Consider the following 18,690-nt stretch of genomic DNA (forward strand, 5'->3'; position numbering starts at 1 on the left):
ACCCTTGAATTGTCAAAAATTGACCAAACTGTTTCCCAATTATTTTCGAAACTTGTTTTCCATTTATATAGGTTTAACGAAGATTCACCAACATCCTGGAGTTCTTGATATCCCATTAGTTGGTGAATTTCAACTAGTTAGCATTCTAACATAACCATTGCTTTTAAGAATGTTGAAATGTATATCTCGTAATGTGATTGATAACCAGACAAACTGTACAATTCTCAGGATCTTGCTTTGTCAAAATTTTACCAAATTTCACCTCTTCCTCTCCAAAATGTGTTAACCAGACTCTACCAAACATAGACTAGCCAATTTTGTGGACATATCTCAAACTTAGTTTTACATAGCCTGCTCACCTAATTTTCTTTCAGAGTTAATGCTAATGTCTTTTAAGCACCTGAAACACGGAATAAATATTTAACAGATATTTTATTAATCCATCAACTCGATTAAAACATAAAAGAAAAGATAACAATTATCACATGATGAGCAATAAAATAAAACAATCACATCACATAAAAGCATATCACAGTTATAAGTTGCCACTCTACATTCATACACAGACTAAAACTTAACAGTAATAACATTATTAAAGCAAATCCTGCAGTACTTCTTTAGAACTTATTATACAGGTGAAAAGTCCAACAGTATGTAAATACAGAGTACAAAACAAGAACAGGAATGGACACTTAAAAGACAATCAAATAAACTCCACAATTTGAGTAACAACCCAAGACTCAAATTATGTAAGATTTCTAATCCAATCAATTCTTCTGAAATAATGATGCAACTTAAATGTCATGTCTTGACTTACAACACAGTATTCATTGTTGCTATAATGAGATATAATCTATTTGAAAATGTTAACTCAATTTTGTTCCCAACACAACAGTAACAAGACTAATAAATAAGAGAGAAAATGAATCGGCTTCAGCAAGAATCTTCTTTCCAACTACACCCTTATGGCATTTGTTGGTACACTGGATTTCTTCCTTCGTTTTGGTTCCTCTTCGCACACATCCTGAGTACTAGACAACTCAAACTCAGCATCCTGAAAGGAACCATATTAGTCTACAAGTTAAACAATGACACAGAGCTCTAATATTTTGACATTTAAATATGTGTGTTCTTTGATAAAACATGAAGATTTTTGTTTGTTTTGGGGACGCTTCATTATTTAATTTGTTTCAAAGCTCAAGTTTTACTGGAGATGTAGTTCTTCACCTTAAATGAAACTAAAATTGCACTGTCATAATTGCTGTTGAATATACATGTATCTAAACTGATATTCAGACAGTACTTAAGGTTCAGTGCCATAATGCTAGGACAACCCTGTGATGAGAATATAACCCAGAAACACATTTGAGGTTTACTATTAGTAAATACAGATCCAATATAGATTAAAAACAAAAAGTGATGCATAGATTCTGACAAACCTCGTTGTTTTTCGGAAATGCTCTTTTGCGGCTGCCCCTTCCTTTTTTATTTCCTTCAGGCTTGGATGCAACTGTAGATTTGTTATCAGTCTTCGGCTCAGAGACCTGGAAATGATCAGTTATCAAATTCATATGCTATAGTCAATCTTGATAACAGTCATGTACACAGCTTTCACTATTCAAAAACAAATCTGACAGTCATCATAGAAGACAGAAAGGTCACCAAATTATTGCATCTGACGCATCAAATACTAACACTGAATATGAACTGAAAATTTGAAATAGGGCACAGACTTACAAGCACATGCTTTCTTTGAATATATCTTCTTGATGATAATTCCAAATACTTATACAAAGCTAACTAAGATAAAAGATACATGTACAGTTTATTGTAAACAATAAAGAAAAGAACTGGAATTTCAAGGCATCAAATACAATAAAATAAACTGCCGACCTTTTCAGTTTTGTTCCTTCTTTTGCTTCTTGACAGTCTGTTACTCATGGTCTCATTTTGAAGATTCAAACTCTCAGTTTTCTCTGCTAGAGTTTCCATCTGTAAAACAAATCACAGAATAAATGTGTTTTTTGGAATACTTTCACATTCTTTCTAACAAAATCATATGTTTATCAGGCAAAAACTTTACTTTTATTTGATATTTACAAGTTGCCTACATTGCCCAAATGTCTGAAGCAGGAATTTCTTGGTATTAAAAAACCTCATCTACTTTGCCTGAATGTCTAAAGCAGGAATTTCTTTATATAAAACAAACCTCATCTACTTGAATAGGTTCTGGTTCTCTCTGCACCTCAGCTGTTTCTGTTGGTTCTAATACCACATCTTCAGACGTCTTCTTCTCTGGCTTTTTCATGTACTTGGGAAGGCCTTCACATTTTATCTTTTCTTTATCAACTACTCGCCCAAGTCTGCAATGGTGAAACAAGACAACAAACTTGATGCCTGTTTAAAATCTGGTAAGAATGGGTATGAATGCCACATTTTTCATATACAAAATTTGACATTTGTTACATTCACACATGAAATTATTTGAAAAAGCAACACTAAAAAGATTTACTTCACTTGAATATTTACTATTTACCACATAAACTTTTCTTTTAAGAAAAAAAAATCTTTTCATCATTATATGTATGCATTTATGCTGTTTTCCATCAATAAGTTTGAATGTACTTTTTAGGTTTGGTAGGTGGTTTAAGGAATCCCTCTTTGTTAAGCCTGTTGACCAATCCCTGTGCCACTGTCACCTCTACACCCAGCCTTGTGGCAAGAGAGTGGGCCACAATCCTGTCCAGCTCCAAACAAGCCGTCAATGTACGACGCCACAGACATGTGGCCTGCAAAAGATCAAGAACCATATGATTTGTATGGCATGCATTTCACTTGTGAAAGAATTAATTGCACCCAGATCTATATTTGGCAAAAAAATCTTGATTTAATCATCCCAATACATTTAGCCAAATAACATGACACAAATATTATGTAAGAAATGATTTTTGTGACTGGGATATTAAACTACATTTATAGGCCTGAAAGAAGAGACACAAGGCCCAAATATTTTTCAACTGTAAAGTGTTCTCTGAAACGTTCCTTGTCCGGCCTTATTACTTACTGGAAATCTTCCAAGTTCGGCAGATTGTATCAGCCACTGGCCATTGGCGTTAACTGATTTTTTAAAATATTATTTTGAGAAATTTATATAATATTACCATATAGTAAAAGAGCTACCTGCACTTGCAGGGAAGACAGGCTTGTTAGGTAGGGATCTGTTGGCTCCTGTCCCTCTTTATCTTCCTACATAAAAAAAAAAAATGTTCATAAATTTATGCTACCACACAAATATTTTAGCTTCTCTTTTATATTTTTGTTTTCCGGTTATTCAAATCGGATCAGGATTAAATATTTATCTCAAAGTCAATGTAAAGAAAGAGAGAACATTCCATTCTCCAACCTCTGTTAAACTGCTTATACCTACCCTTGCACAGACATCACAGAGGTGAAGCTCGGGGGCATCCTCTTCCTCCAGGATAAGGAAGCAGACTCCATGTTGCCAGTATCGGCAAACACCACACACCACCATCAGGCCATCATCCTAAAACATGAAAACATAACTATATTGGAAACAAATACCTAGTCTAAGAAGGTGAAATTCAGTTGTATGTCAAACTTTCTGTATGTCAACTAGTTGATATGAATTACAAACAACCGAGTGTGATCAGTCTGAGAGGCTCTTGAGTATTGATGCTGCCATCGATCTGACAATCTAACCCGAGACCAGAATTTTAAGAAAACAGAATATAGGGGATATTATGATAGGATGCTTTTCTGGTGACCTGTATCACGACGAGTTCAGTGTGTACCGCAGGTCGAGACAGATACATGTTTACTCTGCGAACGAGACGTGATACAGGTCACCAGAAAAGCATTTTATCGTAATATTCCATTTATTATAAACCTGCCTATTTAATTATTCCTTTTTATTTTTCGGTTTCAATTTGATTTAAATTTACCACCATCTGTCAAATGCGCGTATGAATTCGAATAAGTTATGTAGTTTTGTGTAATGAAGTCAAGGGAGGCTACAACAGGGAAACAAAGTCAGAAGTTACAGAATTCACTTTATAGAGCAAAATAAGAACATAATAGTTTGTGTTTTAACAAAAATAACAAATTGCTAATACGAAACAATTATTAAATGTCACAGCACAAAAAAACAACAACAACAAACGGTACTTATTTTACGAGTATACACTAATTGTTATTTCCTGTAGACGTTACACGGCCATTTTTAACAAAGTTAATATTTGTGGGTTTTTTTTGACGATCATATTATGCAGAATTTAGGGAAGTTCGTGAGTCAATCGCTATTTCTATCGATGATGCGAATTCGCCTTCTTCTTTGTATTGGCGAGCTGCTCATATTTATGATAATAAACATGGATAATGCAACAATTTATGAACTTGGAAATGGCAAATAAGTAGTTCACTGAAGTAGCTGTCTAGATAGATTGGAAGTGTTCTTGCTTCATGCTTATCTTCATGGTTCTTTGAAGAACATGAGAACCATGTTCCTGAATATTTACATGCTTCAAGAGCGTGAGTAAAGTTAGATAATTTAATGTATTTAAAAGTTGACAGGTTTTATCAGTTATTTTTGGTCACGCTATTTCTAGCAATGCGAAAGCAGATGGTACTCCCATGAAACGGAATCAGAAAACAACAGTATCATGATACTTATTTTTCAATATGGCGTGCTGTATTTTCACTGTTGGATATGGAAAAGGAATTCGATAGGCATTTAATAAATTACAATATTTGAAGACACCACAGTACAGCATTACCTGTACCTTTCGGCCATTGGTTGTTTCTAATATTGAACATTTTTGAGAGGAACCTGAACAAGCCAATATACAAATTCTTATTTCCACAAAACATAAATCAGGTTACCTCATTGCATCCACAAGGGCATCTGACTTTGAATTCTTCCCCAGTGTCTGTGGCTTGGCTTGTTTCTGACATCACGGTGTCCACTGCATTTTCAACTAAAATAGCACATTTATCAATACTTTTTAACCCATTTCATTCGGGATACACCTTTTGGTATAGTTACCCTTTACATGCGGGATACACCAAAAGGTGTAGTTTTTGACGTACTGAACTTTCACTTTATTTACTTTCGTTTTGACTGTATTGTTTCCGGTTTATACGTTTTCCGGAACGACCGGATGTTATGCGCAGATAGATGCGCAGAAAATTTTAATGAAGAAATAATTTTAAAACTCAAAAATCGAGTTAAATTTAAGCTTTTTATTGCGATTTTGATGCAAATTTTGGTTGAAATGGATAGGACTCTCGACCACAGTGACGATAGTGATATTGGGATGGTTATAATGACGAAGTTTATGTGAATTTGTTTGATACAAACAGAGGACATATTAAAACATCGATAGAAATCACAAACTATGACATTTGCATTATTTGGTGGAGTTTTTATGACGATCTTGAGGAGTTCTAGAATGATTGAATGACAAAGAGGATCACCCTAAGGTTTCCAAGTGGGAATACAAAGAATGGTGGTCCTAAAGAACAATATGACCCAAGAAAGCCAGGATATTGCATTACTGTCATTTATCAATAAAACTGTTATGGGGGCAAGACTTCTGGACCTTACTGGTCGAGGATTCAAACTGCTATTCCAACCAACATCGCGATGAACATCCACCCGCCCGATTTGCTCCGAAGTGGACATGGGATGATATAAACTGTTATAACTTTTTATAGATTTGAAATATATGCATAATTCTTTCTGCATTTTAAAGACAGATAAATTTAGAAACTTTCATACATTGGATTATGTGACATTTGAAAAAAATTATGTGTGCTTTTTTTGCTTTCAATTTGTGCATATTTATTTTTTGGTGTTTTTTTTTTTCATCATCACCTGGTTAACTTGCAAAAAATAATTTATTTAAAATCATTTGCTAATAAAACTTACATAAACTTGTGCATATTTTTATTTCCTTTCCAAATATGTAATCTTTATTGGGTCTTGTACCAATAATAAAGAAGTTATTAGTGTTTATACAACACAATGGTCATAAAAAGGCAGATGGCTTATCAGTTATTGGAAAATGCCCAGATATTCAAGGTATCATATCTAACTGGGTCTCAGAATGAAATGGGTTAAATTAATACACACAAAAGTCTTTTACACAATTTATCATAAGAGTATGAATACCATTGGCAATGCAATTGAAGCTGTGGCTGTGTAAAATTGCGGCGTATCTACCTGGTTTGGCTGGTGACTCAGTTGGTACATCAGCGCTACAGAGTGGTTCCTTCAGTCGCTGGCTCAATTTCTTCAATGGACCACTGGCAGGCTGAGATCCTTCTTGCACAGTCTAAATCACATTTGACCAGTATTTAAACAAATTTTAATCAATAATTCATACACCAACTGGTAATTTAAACAGAAGTTGAACAAGGTTAGTACCAGTCTTATTCAGTTTTGTAAAGGACTGTAACTTTAGGTTAATGTTTCATTCATATTGGAAATGTATGTTCAAAGAGTCTAAACTTGGATCTTTCTTCAAAGAAATAGAAAATCAAATGAATGCCATGTACCTTGTGTTCCTGACCAATATCTGTGTCAAGGCCAGTGTCTACCTCAGTATTAATAGAGGCAGTGTCATCTACCTCTACCTGCGAGTTCTTTGTTTCAAACTGTTTCTTGTCTGTCTTCACTCGCACCTTCAGACTATAACAATGCACATTGTACATGAAGAACTTACTGATACAAGGTCTTTTTATAATTTTGCTTAAGAAGCAACTTAAAATACTTTGTTTGGATGTGTTTTACTTATTAGGATTTATGAAAGAGCACACATATTTTTCAGTTTAAGACAGAAACAGTCTTAAATCACTGTCGAATGACATAAGCTATTACCTGTTACAAGTTAGTACCTTAAACTAACAGAAGAAATTGTTACTGTAACAATAAGCGAACAGTTGACAAAACTCAATCAAACTTTCAACTGGAACCATAAATTGTGTGAACTGAAGAAGTTCCATACCTGTGGTAGGCCTACAAAATAAAACAGTTAATATTACAATCTTTTCTTTTTCAACATAATAGTATCAAAGATAGGTATTGCTATTTGATTTAAAAAAAATTAAAAAATTCAGAGGTGAAAAAAGAGAGGGTTTGCCTACTGTGTTAACATCTCCAACTTTGATTGTCATAGGCTCATCTTCAAAGGAAAAGTTGTCAGTGTCTGCAGCTCTGAAACCTGGAGGCTCATAGTCCTCAGGAGTCACTGAAATACATTCAAGTTTAATACAGTGTATTAATAAAGGCTGAATGCGAGTATGTTCAGTGTCAAGTGATCATTTTTCGTTTAAATGTTTCCAAACTATGACCAGGCTATTAAAATAAAGTGCAAGACATTAGGCATAGCCCTTACAACAATGGTTCAACACGAAAGATATCAGTCACCTATAATATTTTCTTTAATAAACTGACATTCTGAAAAAAATCATTACATTTAATACAATAATACCAGTACGTTAAAAAGAAATGCAGTATTAAACAACAAAAATGATGCTTTTTTAAGTTTAAACATTTAGTATGTATGACTATAACGACTATATCAGGAAACTAAGTTATATGAAGCATGTATGTAAGAATATTACCATCATCATAATACAAGAGCTTCATGGTCATCATGATGTTGTCAGGTAGAGAGTCAAGAGTCTGGGTGAGCAGAATAATAGTTCTCAGGAGGCGGATGGTCGCCTTCCTGATCTCTGTATCCGAATGGGCACCAGAAATCTTCTCATTGTTCCTGTGATTTGATTTGATTAATAGATTTGAGTTTAATTGTTACATCCAGATTTAATCATTATCATTATCCTGATAAAGTAAACTTTGAAAATTTGATTCAGAGATTGAAATCAGTTCTCAGTTGAATTGTAAAATGCGTGCTTAAAACTTATTCAAAATCAGAAAGACAAACAACAATATCAAGAGGTGAAAGCAAAAAGGCTCTAAATGACATTTATTTCTGAAGAAGATAGAACGGATTCTCTTTCACCCCATGATTTGTGCTTGTTCGTCAAACATCCAGCTTCGATGACAGTAGTTTTATTGTGGTCTCTTTAATTGTTACTCACCTATAAATATCAATGCCTCCTTCATTCTCGTATGAGAACTTAAATGTGTAGGACTCAATCACAGTCTGAAAGCATTTAAACACTGAAGTTATTGATCCAATCAAGGAACTCAATCACAAGCCAAACTACACTACCCTTTCTGTAAACTTATATAAATATATAAAAACTCAATCTTTGAATCAGAACGCAAACATTTAGTTTCAAAAGTGTGCTAAAAATATTAATATTAATATAATTATAATTAATATGAAATTCAGCAAAAAGATTGTGTAGATAAATAAATGGTATAAATTGTTAGAAATGGAATGAAACAAACCATACTATAGTACTTACGTCTGGGTTTTCTGGATCCACATAAAGCTAAAGAAAGCGAAAAAGACATATTATAACAAAGACCTCAATCATTTGCTTGAATTAAACAGCTGGCTTGAAAAAATATGATTTATACTAAAAGCGATGTATTTCATAGTAATTGTGCACTTCCTTTAAAATTTAGATTTGAATGGCTCGGTAAAAACAAAATTCAAATCTTCTTAAAAATTTAGCCTTAAAGATGCACTCTTACTCCCAATTAAGATTTACCACATATAATACAATACCGAAGAGGTTGAATAAATGTCAAAAACAATGATTCTTATGAAGGATACCAAGTTTGATTTGAAAGAAAGGTGCAGAAAACACGGGTAAGTAGTTGAAGGTTTATTACGCAAAATTTATGTTTGTTTTACATGCATATGTACTGATTTTGAATTAAGAGTGTCACTTTAAACTCTAGAACATTATCTCTAAAAACTTACCCCTATCATGAGCATTTTGAGCTGAAATTCAAATAACAAATGTATTGTTTTTTTCTAAAACAAACATTAATAGTCATTATCCAAATAAAGTAATACATGTTGTGAGTTATTTAATCTCCACGAAAACTTAACTATTAACATAATGAATCATTTGGAACACAGACTTGCAATAGTCTTGGCTGGTATAAAAAGCTTGAAATCATACCGTATTTTCTCGACTATAAGGCGATTCGCTTATAAGACGGCCCCCTAACTTTGCCCATGAAATCTGGTGCTTTTTGTTTCGACTCACAAGACGGGGTCAATTTTTAAGCAAATCTAAAATGCTAAAACTCTTCCTAATGTGTAAAAATGTTCAAGCTCAACGGACAATTATTGACTTTCGCGGTAACTGTTTTTGTTTTACTAAAAGAAAATGGCGGTCAACTGTGAGCTCTCTATTTGGAGGTAGGTTAAAAATGAGTACATAAGTTTGCAGGACAGGTCGTTACTTATCGGAATTGTAATAATTAACCAATAACAACATATGTTTGTTTTAGTTTTTTTTATTGAAGACACCATTGAAGTTCTTCGGCAAAATAAATGGCTTCAATAACATAACTGCGAAAAGCCGAGGCATGAATAGGTGTTTGTTTAGCAATAATGCTTTAGGCAATATTGTCCCTTGATTGGCGACAAACATAAAGGATTCATATTCGCATTGTCATTTGTTTGCTTAATCAAATTGACAGTTAGGTACCTACATCATATTAAGATTTCAATTTATTGATTTGATATATCTGTCAAACTAATTATACTGACACGCGCCATGAGAAAAAATGTAGATATAACGGTACACTGTGTGACGTCAGAGCACGCGCGGTGAAATGATTTCGTGTTGTTGTTTACTTAATTGCCCCATACTTGTATCAGCAGACGATATACTGGATAGACGAATACCCTATGTAAAATTTTACTGATTTTGACTTGAATCTTTTTTTAATATTTTATCGACTCGCTTATAAGACGGGTCCCCGACTTTGGGGGTAAAAATCGGGACCCAATTTCCCCGTCTTATAGTCGAGAAAATACGGTAACAATGACAGACAAGAGACATTAGCTTGTCATGATCATACTCACATATTTTTTATCAAATGCATCAAAACACCCTTTCATCCACTTGATTACTTGAATGGCACCAGGACATAATTTATCATCTTTTAAAATCTTCAAATTAAGACCTGCAAGTAAAAAAAAGCAAGACAAGATGTTCATGAAATAAACTGATGCTATTTCTGTGTATTTATCAAAACTGTCCTTGAAACAACACGGCATTATGACTTCAGGTTTATCGAAATGGTTATGATCATGAACATTATCCATACCACCGATTAATTATCACTCCAGGTTTGTAATAAGAAAGATGGTTTAATTAGATTTGTTGTTTTTTTATGACTAAAACCCGTATATAATTTTAAAAAGTATGGCATGAGATCAAATTTACTTGACAGTCGGCCCAGAGAGATGGATCTTGTTGATGCCTGGGTAGAATTTTAAAAAATGAACATTGTTATTAATATTATTCTTACTGGTAGAACATGATGTAGAATACACTAGACTGAAGTGAGTAGTGAAACACAGAGCATTACCGGTACTAATGATTCGTTAAAAACAAGGGAAAGTTACAGCCCGGACACGACAACCTATACTCTATGTCCTTATATGCAGCATGCCATTGTGAATAAACACTAAGTGTGACCTTGACCTAAGAGGTAGGGACACAGGTCTTGCACGCCACACGTCGTCTTGGTATGCCAAACACATGTGGCAAGTTATTTTAAAATCTGTCCATACAAGAGAAAGTTACAGCCTGGACACGACAACCTATACTCTATGTCCTTATATGCAGCATTCCATTGTGAACTAGAACTGTAAGCCAAAGGCTAACGAATACCCCCCAACCCTTCCCTGTCTAGGTTGTTTGCCCTGGCCTTAGTTATGGTATCATTAGAAAGCACAAGGCAATACATTTATTTAGTTTATTTAGAATACCTATTACATTGAAAAATGACAAAGGAGTAGGCCACCAAAGCGAATATTACCCCACTCCCACCCACCTCAGGGGAGATAACAAACCTGTTTCTCTCATTTTCACCATAAAGGGGTCATGATGAAAAATGACAAAGGAGTAGGCCACCAAAGCGAATATTACCCCACTCCCACCCACCTCAGGGGAGATAACAAACCTGTTTCTCTCATTTTCACCATAAAGGGGTCATGACTCCTGACAGGATATTCCAAAATGAAGGTGGACGGGTTAATTTGACAGTCTGCCAACCCAATTTCTATTTACCCACCCCCACCACCTCCCCCCACACATGAGTACCAAGGAAATAATACAGGTGCACAAAATCACATATACAAAGGTTCACATCATGGTCATTGATAGCTGAAAGTTTGAGAAAAATATATTGAAAAATGACAAAGGAGTAGGCCACCAAAGCGAATATTGTAACAAATTTAAGGCCTGTATGCACCTAACTTCAGGACTTTTGATGGTCTTTTTAAGGACAAAATCAATTAAAGGTCTTTTTAAGGCCATGCAAACATTCTGATTAATACAGGTGCACCAAATCACATATTCAACAGTTCATATCATGGTCATTGACATCTGAAAGTTTGAAAAAGATTTATAGAAAAAATGAGAAAAAATGACCAAGGATTAGGCTAGACAAAGCTGTATAATTTTTGCCTATTTTAACTTATTCAGGGGCCATAATTGGAGACATGATCATGTGATTCCAACCACAATCACAGGGGCAAATGTTCTCACCATGGCTAAAAGTTTGAAAAAGATTCATTCAAAAATGACGAAGGAGTAGAACGAACAAAACTAATTTTACCCAATTTAACTCATTAAGGGGCCACAACTCCACTCAGGATCATGTGACTCCCACCAAATTCATGGAGGCAAAGGTTTACATCATGGCCATTAATATTTGAAAGTTTGAAAAAGATTTGCTCAATAGCTTCAAAGAAGAATCCTGGACAAAGCTAATTTTGCCCAATTTAACTCATTAAGGGGCCACAACTCCACTCAGGATCATGCGACTCTGACCAAATCCACGGAGGCACAGGTTTACATCATGGTCATTAATATTTGAAAGTTTGAAAAAGATTTGTTCAATAACGACAAAGATGAATCCCGGACAAAAAAACGGACGGACAGACGGACAGACAGACAGACGGACAACCCGATTCCAGTATACCCCCCCCCCAAACTTTGTTTTGGGGGGTATAATAAACACCTAAGTGTGACCTTGACCTTAGAGGTAAGGACACGGTTCTTGCACGCGACACGTCATCTTGGTATGCCGAACACATGTGGCAAGTTATTTTAAAATCTGTCCATACAAGGGAAAGTTACAGCCTGGACACGACAACCTATACTCTATGTCCTTATATGCAGCATGCCATTGTGAATAAACACCTAAGTTTGACCTTGACCTTAGAGGTAGGGACACGGTTCTTGCACGCGACACGTCATCTTGGTATGCTGAACACATGTGGCAATTTATTTTAAAATCTGTCCATACAAGGGAAAGTTACAGCCCGGACACGACAACCTATACTCTATGTCCTTATATGCAGCTTTCCATTGTGAATAAACACCTAAGTGTGACCTTGATCTTAGAGGTAGGGACTTGGTTCTTGCACGCGACACGTCATCTTGGTATGCAGAACACATGTGGCAAGTTATTTTAAAATCTGTCCATACAAGGGAAAGTTACAGCCCGGACATGACAACCTATACTCTATGTCCTTATATGCAGCATGCCATTGTGAATAAACACTAAGTGTGACCTTGACCTAAGAGGTAGGGACACGGGTCTTGCACGCCACATGTCGTCTTGGTATGCCAAACACATGTGGCAAGTTATTTTAAAATCTGTCCATAATATTCTGAGTTATTGAGTCGGACGGACGGATGGACAGACGGACGGTGCGATTTTACTATGCCCACCTTCGGGGGCATAAAAATAATATTCATACTGCTGAAATACCAGTAACTAGTATAGTGTTTATGTTCAGATCACAATGTGTTCTATTTACAGGTGGTCTGGTCAAAAGATTTTCAGATAAACACAATACAGACTGAGAGGATGATACTAGAGGCTTTGATAAAGATATGTATATATGTCAGAAGACCATGTCGATCAATGCAATGTTGACGTCATTTTCCAGAGAAAAAAGTAATAAAAAGTGTTAAATTTGTTATTTTATAGCAAAAAGTTACATCAATATGATAATTTTATTTTGGCCTGAAACTTATGCTTCGAGTCTGAAAACATTAAGTGGAAGATTGTCAAAATTAAGACAAAAAAGTGATCAAAATCTAGTCAACATTTTTTGAGCCAATGATTTAGTGTCAGGTTTGTATAACATTTGGCACTTTTCACAAGGATTTAAATTGGATTTCATTAAGCTATATAATCAACTGAAATGAATGAAGTTTGACAAGCTTTTAAACTACCAGATTTTACCTTCCAGGCTCCTGTCACCAAATGCATTCTCAGGAAAGATTGCTCTCAAGTAAGCAATATTTGAAACTGCCACAGCAAGTAGTTTCTTCACAAACAGTGCAGACTGTACCTCAGTTACTTGTTCATTAGGAAATATCGCTGACCACTGAAAAAAGAAACATTATCTTATATAAATAAAGTCTATAAATTTTCTAAGGACCTATAACAGTCTATAATAATGGTGAGACACTTGGTATTTATAATGAACTGTAAACTATAAAAAAAATAACTGGTAAAATGCTTTCCGGGCTTGCTAAAAAATTTAAATTTATAAAGCAGGGCTTGTTTTTTTTTTAAGCCAAGCCCTAATGAAATAATTTGGGATTGTTCATCCAAACGATTAAATTCAGTGACTAGACTATATGATTTTTTGTTTCAAAAAGTCCAATTCTACTTAAAGGGACTTGCGCATGCTTTTGGACCAAAAATCAGTTTTCCCAGTACTGCATCTGAAATCGCTTATTTTATCATTATTTTTCCTTATGATATTGCAAAACGATGCTGATAAAGGCAAGAAAAAAGCCACTTTATTTTATAAAACAAAAAAGTGCATTGTTAGATGATATTATATCGGGTCATATATTCATTGTTCAAATACTATAAATAACATACTGTTCCTGTTTTTTCATCCACTTTTTGCTCTGGCTTTTGCAATACAGCAGTAGTCATCTGAAAGTATAAAATTTGTTTCTAAGGCCCTTTTTTCAATATTTGAATTACTGTATAATAAAAAATTCAAAAGTGATTTTTTTTATTTCCAGTTTTATTCAGTTTGATCTTTGTGTTATGCATGTTTCATCTATATATTCACTACATTAACAAAGGCTTTTGGGCCTTTCCTGAAGCATTTTGAATTGTATGCCAATATACTTGAGCGAGCGGTCCTTCATAATGGTGGTTTTACAACGTTATCTTGGGTGAGACTGAGAGTGGTATGGGTGTCCCCTCTCCTATAATGTTTTGGAGTTCAATAACAAAGGAACCGTTTTCAGCAATCTGAATGCTATTAAAACTTCAGTAATATTAAAACAAACTTTTACCAGTAAAACATTGTTTGCTAATACAACTCTTCAGCCTTCAGTTTTTATTCCTGATTTGGAGATTTAAGCACTTGTTTTTTTATAAGGAACCAAAACTGATTTGTACACCAAGGCGTGCTGGCGCATTGCTAGGCACGTCCCTAACAGACAGATATTTTACCCACCTTGCGAACTAATGGTGGCTACAGATTACCAGACACACAATATTATTATTTACAGTGAGTGGAATCTGAATAATCCAAATAATTAGTTTCTGATGAGCATTTCTGGTATCCTTTGTTTACAATACCTCCCAGTATATGTCAACATTAAACTTTCAAGATATATGTCGTTTCTTAGGGTAAGAAACACATTTTATTACATCAAAAAATTATTGGCAGGCTTTGAAAAATTTGTTTTGGGTCACTTGCCCTGCAGGACGAGTGATGCTGAAAATTTACTGGCGCTGCTCAAAAATTACTCGCTTTACTTACTGTTCACTGACAATATCCGGTAACACTAATTACATGGTTAGCTCGTTTTGTAGTCATTCAAATTTACTATCAAAGCAATGGTTTCATTCATAAATCCATCGAAGACAAACAATCGATCCGCTTGATTGATTGTTACAGTGTTCTTTTACCTAGTGCTGCATGATTCATTGATGATAAATTTCAAAATAATAAAATCACTCAAAATACACTTAAATAATTCAATTATCAATAATTTGTTAGCTTCCCTGAGCATATAATCGATTAAACAGTGTCCACGTTCGACCTTGTGAATTTAATAAAAAATATACTTACCCATCCGGTCACATTTTTGGTTTTGATTTGACCGTCTACACCGGAATGTTTTTCACAATAATATCATTTAGGAAAAAGATGGGATTAATATTTGGAGGTGAGGAATCTTACTCGCCTGGGCAGACGTGTGATTTAATTTTTCTCGCCTGACCTTGATGTTCACTCGCAAATATTTTTTGTGTGTCATTTAAGTTTCTCACCATTGGCAAGGCTGGGAAGAAAAAGTGGTTGTATGACACTGGACTGCTAGCTAAGGCATACACGGATTTGATTAAGTCAGAAATGTTTGTTTACATGGCTGCAATACTGAGTGGACTTCCTGAGTCAACTCTGCGTGAAGGAACTCTTGGGTTGCAGCCCCTGACAGATGATAAGGAAAACCTACCAAGCTGTGGTCACCAACTCACATTTATCGCAAAGGAAGAGAAGCAGTTAGTAGGTCACATCAGCTATATGGTGAGCATAGCCTACAGTTACACCTGGTCAGAGCTTCTTAACCTTGCCCCCGACTGAGCTATCAAACTTCGTCGAAAGAAACAGAGTGACCCACAGTTTGCATCTTCATGATTTACTGAATTCAAGTGCTGAAACCCTGATGTCACTTTTTCTACAATAGCTGTCAGTACTAAGAGCCAAGTGCACATCAGAGCAAACCATGAATAACTATAACCATGAAGTACTTTGGAGAGCTGGAGAGGGTGATGAGGAAACATGACCTGGATTATCATTATCAGTTCATCTGGAACATTGATGAGAGTGGATTGATAATGGAACATAAGCTCCGCCATATTACGTGAGTGAAAGGCCTGACAACGCAGGCCATAACATCAAACAGGGGGAAAGACTATGACAATAATAGCATGTGGAAGTGCAGCAGGCAGCAGACTTCCTCTATATTATGTATTCACAGGAATGAGATGGTCCTAGAACCTATTGACAAGGACCAGTCCTAAATCATTGATACCATGACAAGAGTTTGGTTGGTCAAACTCACTTTTATTCCTGGAGTAACACCACCCTGTCATGATCATGATCATGTTTGATGGCCACAAATCGCATGTCAACCTGACCTTATCTGAATGGGGAGAAGCGAACAACTAGTGAATTTTTTCACTTTTTTGTGAAACAGCCCATGCCTTTTCTTTTGTGAAATTTTAGCGTGTTAAAGTTCAAAATTGTGAAAAATTACCAAAACCAGTACTGCCAAAACATTAAAATCTTAAATTTGAAACACAATAGTGTTGTACTCTAACATACAACCTGATTTAGTGTCTGTATTGACATTAAAAGGATAATAGACAAGAATGAAACTTTGTGATAATTGCATATTTATTAAATGCAAAGGGTTACAGATAACAGCTTTTGCCATTTCTTGACATTTTGGCAATAAATATCAATTTGTTTACAAATTTTGCTATGTCATTTTGCTCAGCATGACCGAGTGCTTTGGGAGCGTCTATTTGATCGGGTATCGATAAAAGCCGTCATACGGTATTCTATATGTATGCGAATTCGCAATCGCCGATCGGTCATTATTCTGACTAAAAACTTCAAAGTTTTACACAACTTTTACGAGTTTGTACGCTGTTTTAGTAGAAAAACACTTAGTTCACAAGTAGCTCTTGGGAATTGTGAATTTTTCTTCATATTTTTGGGAATTTTTAGCGTTTTTGGCGATTGTGAAAAGGCCGATATTCGGCATCAAATTCTAAGTAAAAAAATCACTGACAACGTACATATAGTATTCTTTTTTCTTCCACCACACACTCACATGTAACACAACCCCTTGATGTTGGTTGTTTTGGGCCTCTCAAGGACATCTACCACAGCGAGTGCCAGACTTACATGCGAAACAAAAAAGCATTCCATTGGGATAAACACGCGTCCTAATCATCAAATTCACAATGATAGGGGTGATATTTAAAGATACTTCTTATTATGCATGCGCAATGGGTGCATGTCAGTCTGTATTTAATGTGTTGTAGGGGGAAATTCTATCTAACCTTTCCTGTCCATTTTTAGTGTTGAGTCTGTGCATATCGTCTGATTATGTAAGAGTTGTAATGCACCAGTCAATTGTAACCACGGCCCCCCAGGTCCGGGGAATAGCGAAGATTTTGACTTTCGGTCCAGCCAACCCCGGCTAAAATCCCCGCCCTGCGGGCATGAACTGATTGTAAAATCCCCCGCCAAATGCCCCCGCACTCAACGGACATTATGTTAGGCCGCTATATTTTGCGCGAAGACAAAACCACCGTATTCAACCGGCACTCTGGGGCCACCTGAAAGGTAAAACCACGGCCCATTTCCCCGGCAATCCCCAGTATACCCCGGACCTGTGTATCGTAAAAGTGTTTCTTGTAGCTTTGTCTTTCACCTTTCCGACAGTGTAAAAAGTACAATATTTGACGTTGTTTAGGACAATATGGACATGTTCACCATATATATTTTATATATAACTGTGTTGGCACCTGCTTACTTCAATCATAAATTATACATTTTTGTATGAATATCAATATTTAAGTTAAAGATCCTTGGACTGGACGCATGTGAGTTTGTTTGGTTATCACCGTGAAAGACGGATATGTGGAATTCCTTCATTAACCGGTTTCATACTAGGGTTTTCACCATAACACGAGGTCATACTCTCGCGTTACTCTGCAAAGACTGTGATTAAAATAAATTTGTGAAAAGTCGTTTTGTGATGTTTGTTTCGGCCTCATCTTCAATTTATTTTATAAAATAACTGCAAACATTGATAAAATTTATGTTTCTGTAGTCAAAATATTTTCTATAGTCAAGTCTAGATAGCATGTATCCTTGTATAATCAATACCATGTTAAAATAATACGTTAATAAAAAATACTTATACATTTTTTGTTGACGGTAAACACTGCAGACGACAATTCACGTGCGCAGGAAGTTTATGTTTTGTCAGAAAACCGCACCGAATAATGCAAATAGACTGGACTTTTCTTATTAAAGAACTCAGACACAAATATGTTAACAGATAGCATAGCATTTACATTAAGAGTAATGTTATTGTGTTTAGTTAAACATTTTAATTTACTGGAAATTATTTTGCAATAATGACTTTATTGAAATTTAACTCAATTTTGCAATGTGTGAAATAGTAATATGCGTTTGAGTGCCAGTCTATAAACTTTTCAGGTAATAATCACGTGATCAATCTTTATATGGAATCAAGCCAATTTATGTGCGCCTCATTGGTCCATCAACAACAGCCAGACTCCAGAAGAGAACATTTTGCATTTAGGGGGGTCAGGATACACATAGACTTTTTATTTAACTAAAGATTCAAAATATCTTTGAAAATACAATTTTATTTCAACTTGAATTAGCTTTGATATTAATGTTTAAT

The 18,690-nt window shown here is 35.2% G+C and overlaps 1 protein-coding gene across 1 annotated transcript; it reads right to left on the reverse strand.

Annotated features, from left to right (window-relative positions):
• Positions 1–499: 499 nt before the first annotated feature.
• On the reverse strand, positions 500–18,194 carry LOC128245742 (uncharacterized). The gene is made up of 19 exons (XM_052963969.1): positions 18,181–18,194; positions 14,096–14,152; positions 13,445–13,589; positions 10,041–10,141; positions 8,922–8,942; positions 8,458–8,484; positions 8,125–8,189; positions 7,645–7,796; positions 7,165–7,268; positions 6,577–6,804; positions 6,242–6,353; positions 4,900–4,994; positions 3,428–3,544; positions 3,181–3,246; positions 2,626–2,789; positions 2,210–2,363; positions 1,894–1,992; positions 1,440–1,544; positions 500–1,054 (listed from the first exon to the last, which is right to left on the reverse strand). Exons 2-19 carry the CDS (start codon positions 14,150–14,152, stop codon positions 956–958), a joined length of 1,911 nt encoding a protein of 636 aa, XP_052819929.1. The 5' UTR covers positions 18,181–18,194; the 3' UTR covers positions 500–955.
• Between the last annotated feature and the right edge of the window lie 496 nt (positions 18,195–18,690).

This window comes from Mya arenaria, chromosome 9, assembly GCF_026914265.1.
Source record: "Mya arenaria isolate MELC-2E11 chromosome 9, ASM2691426v1".
NCBI classification, from domain to species: Eukaryota; Metazoa; Mollusca; class Bivalvia; order Myida; family Myidae; genus Mya; species Mya arenaria.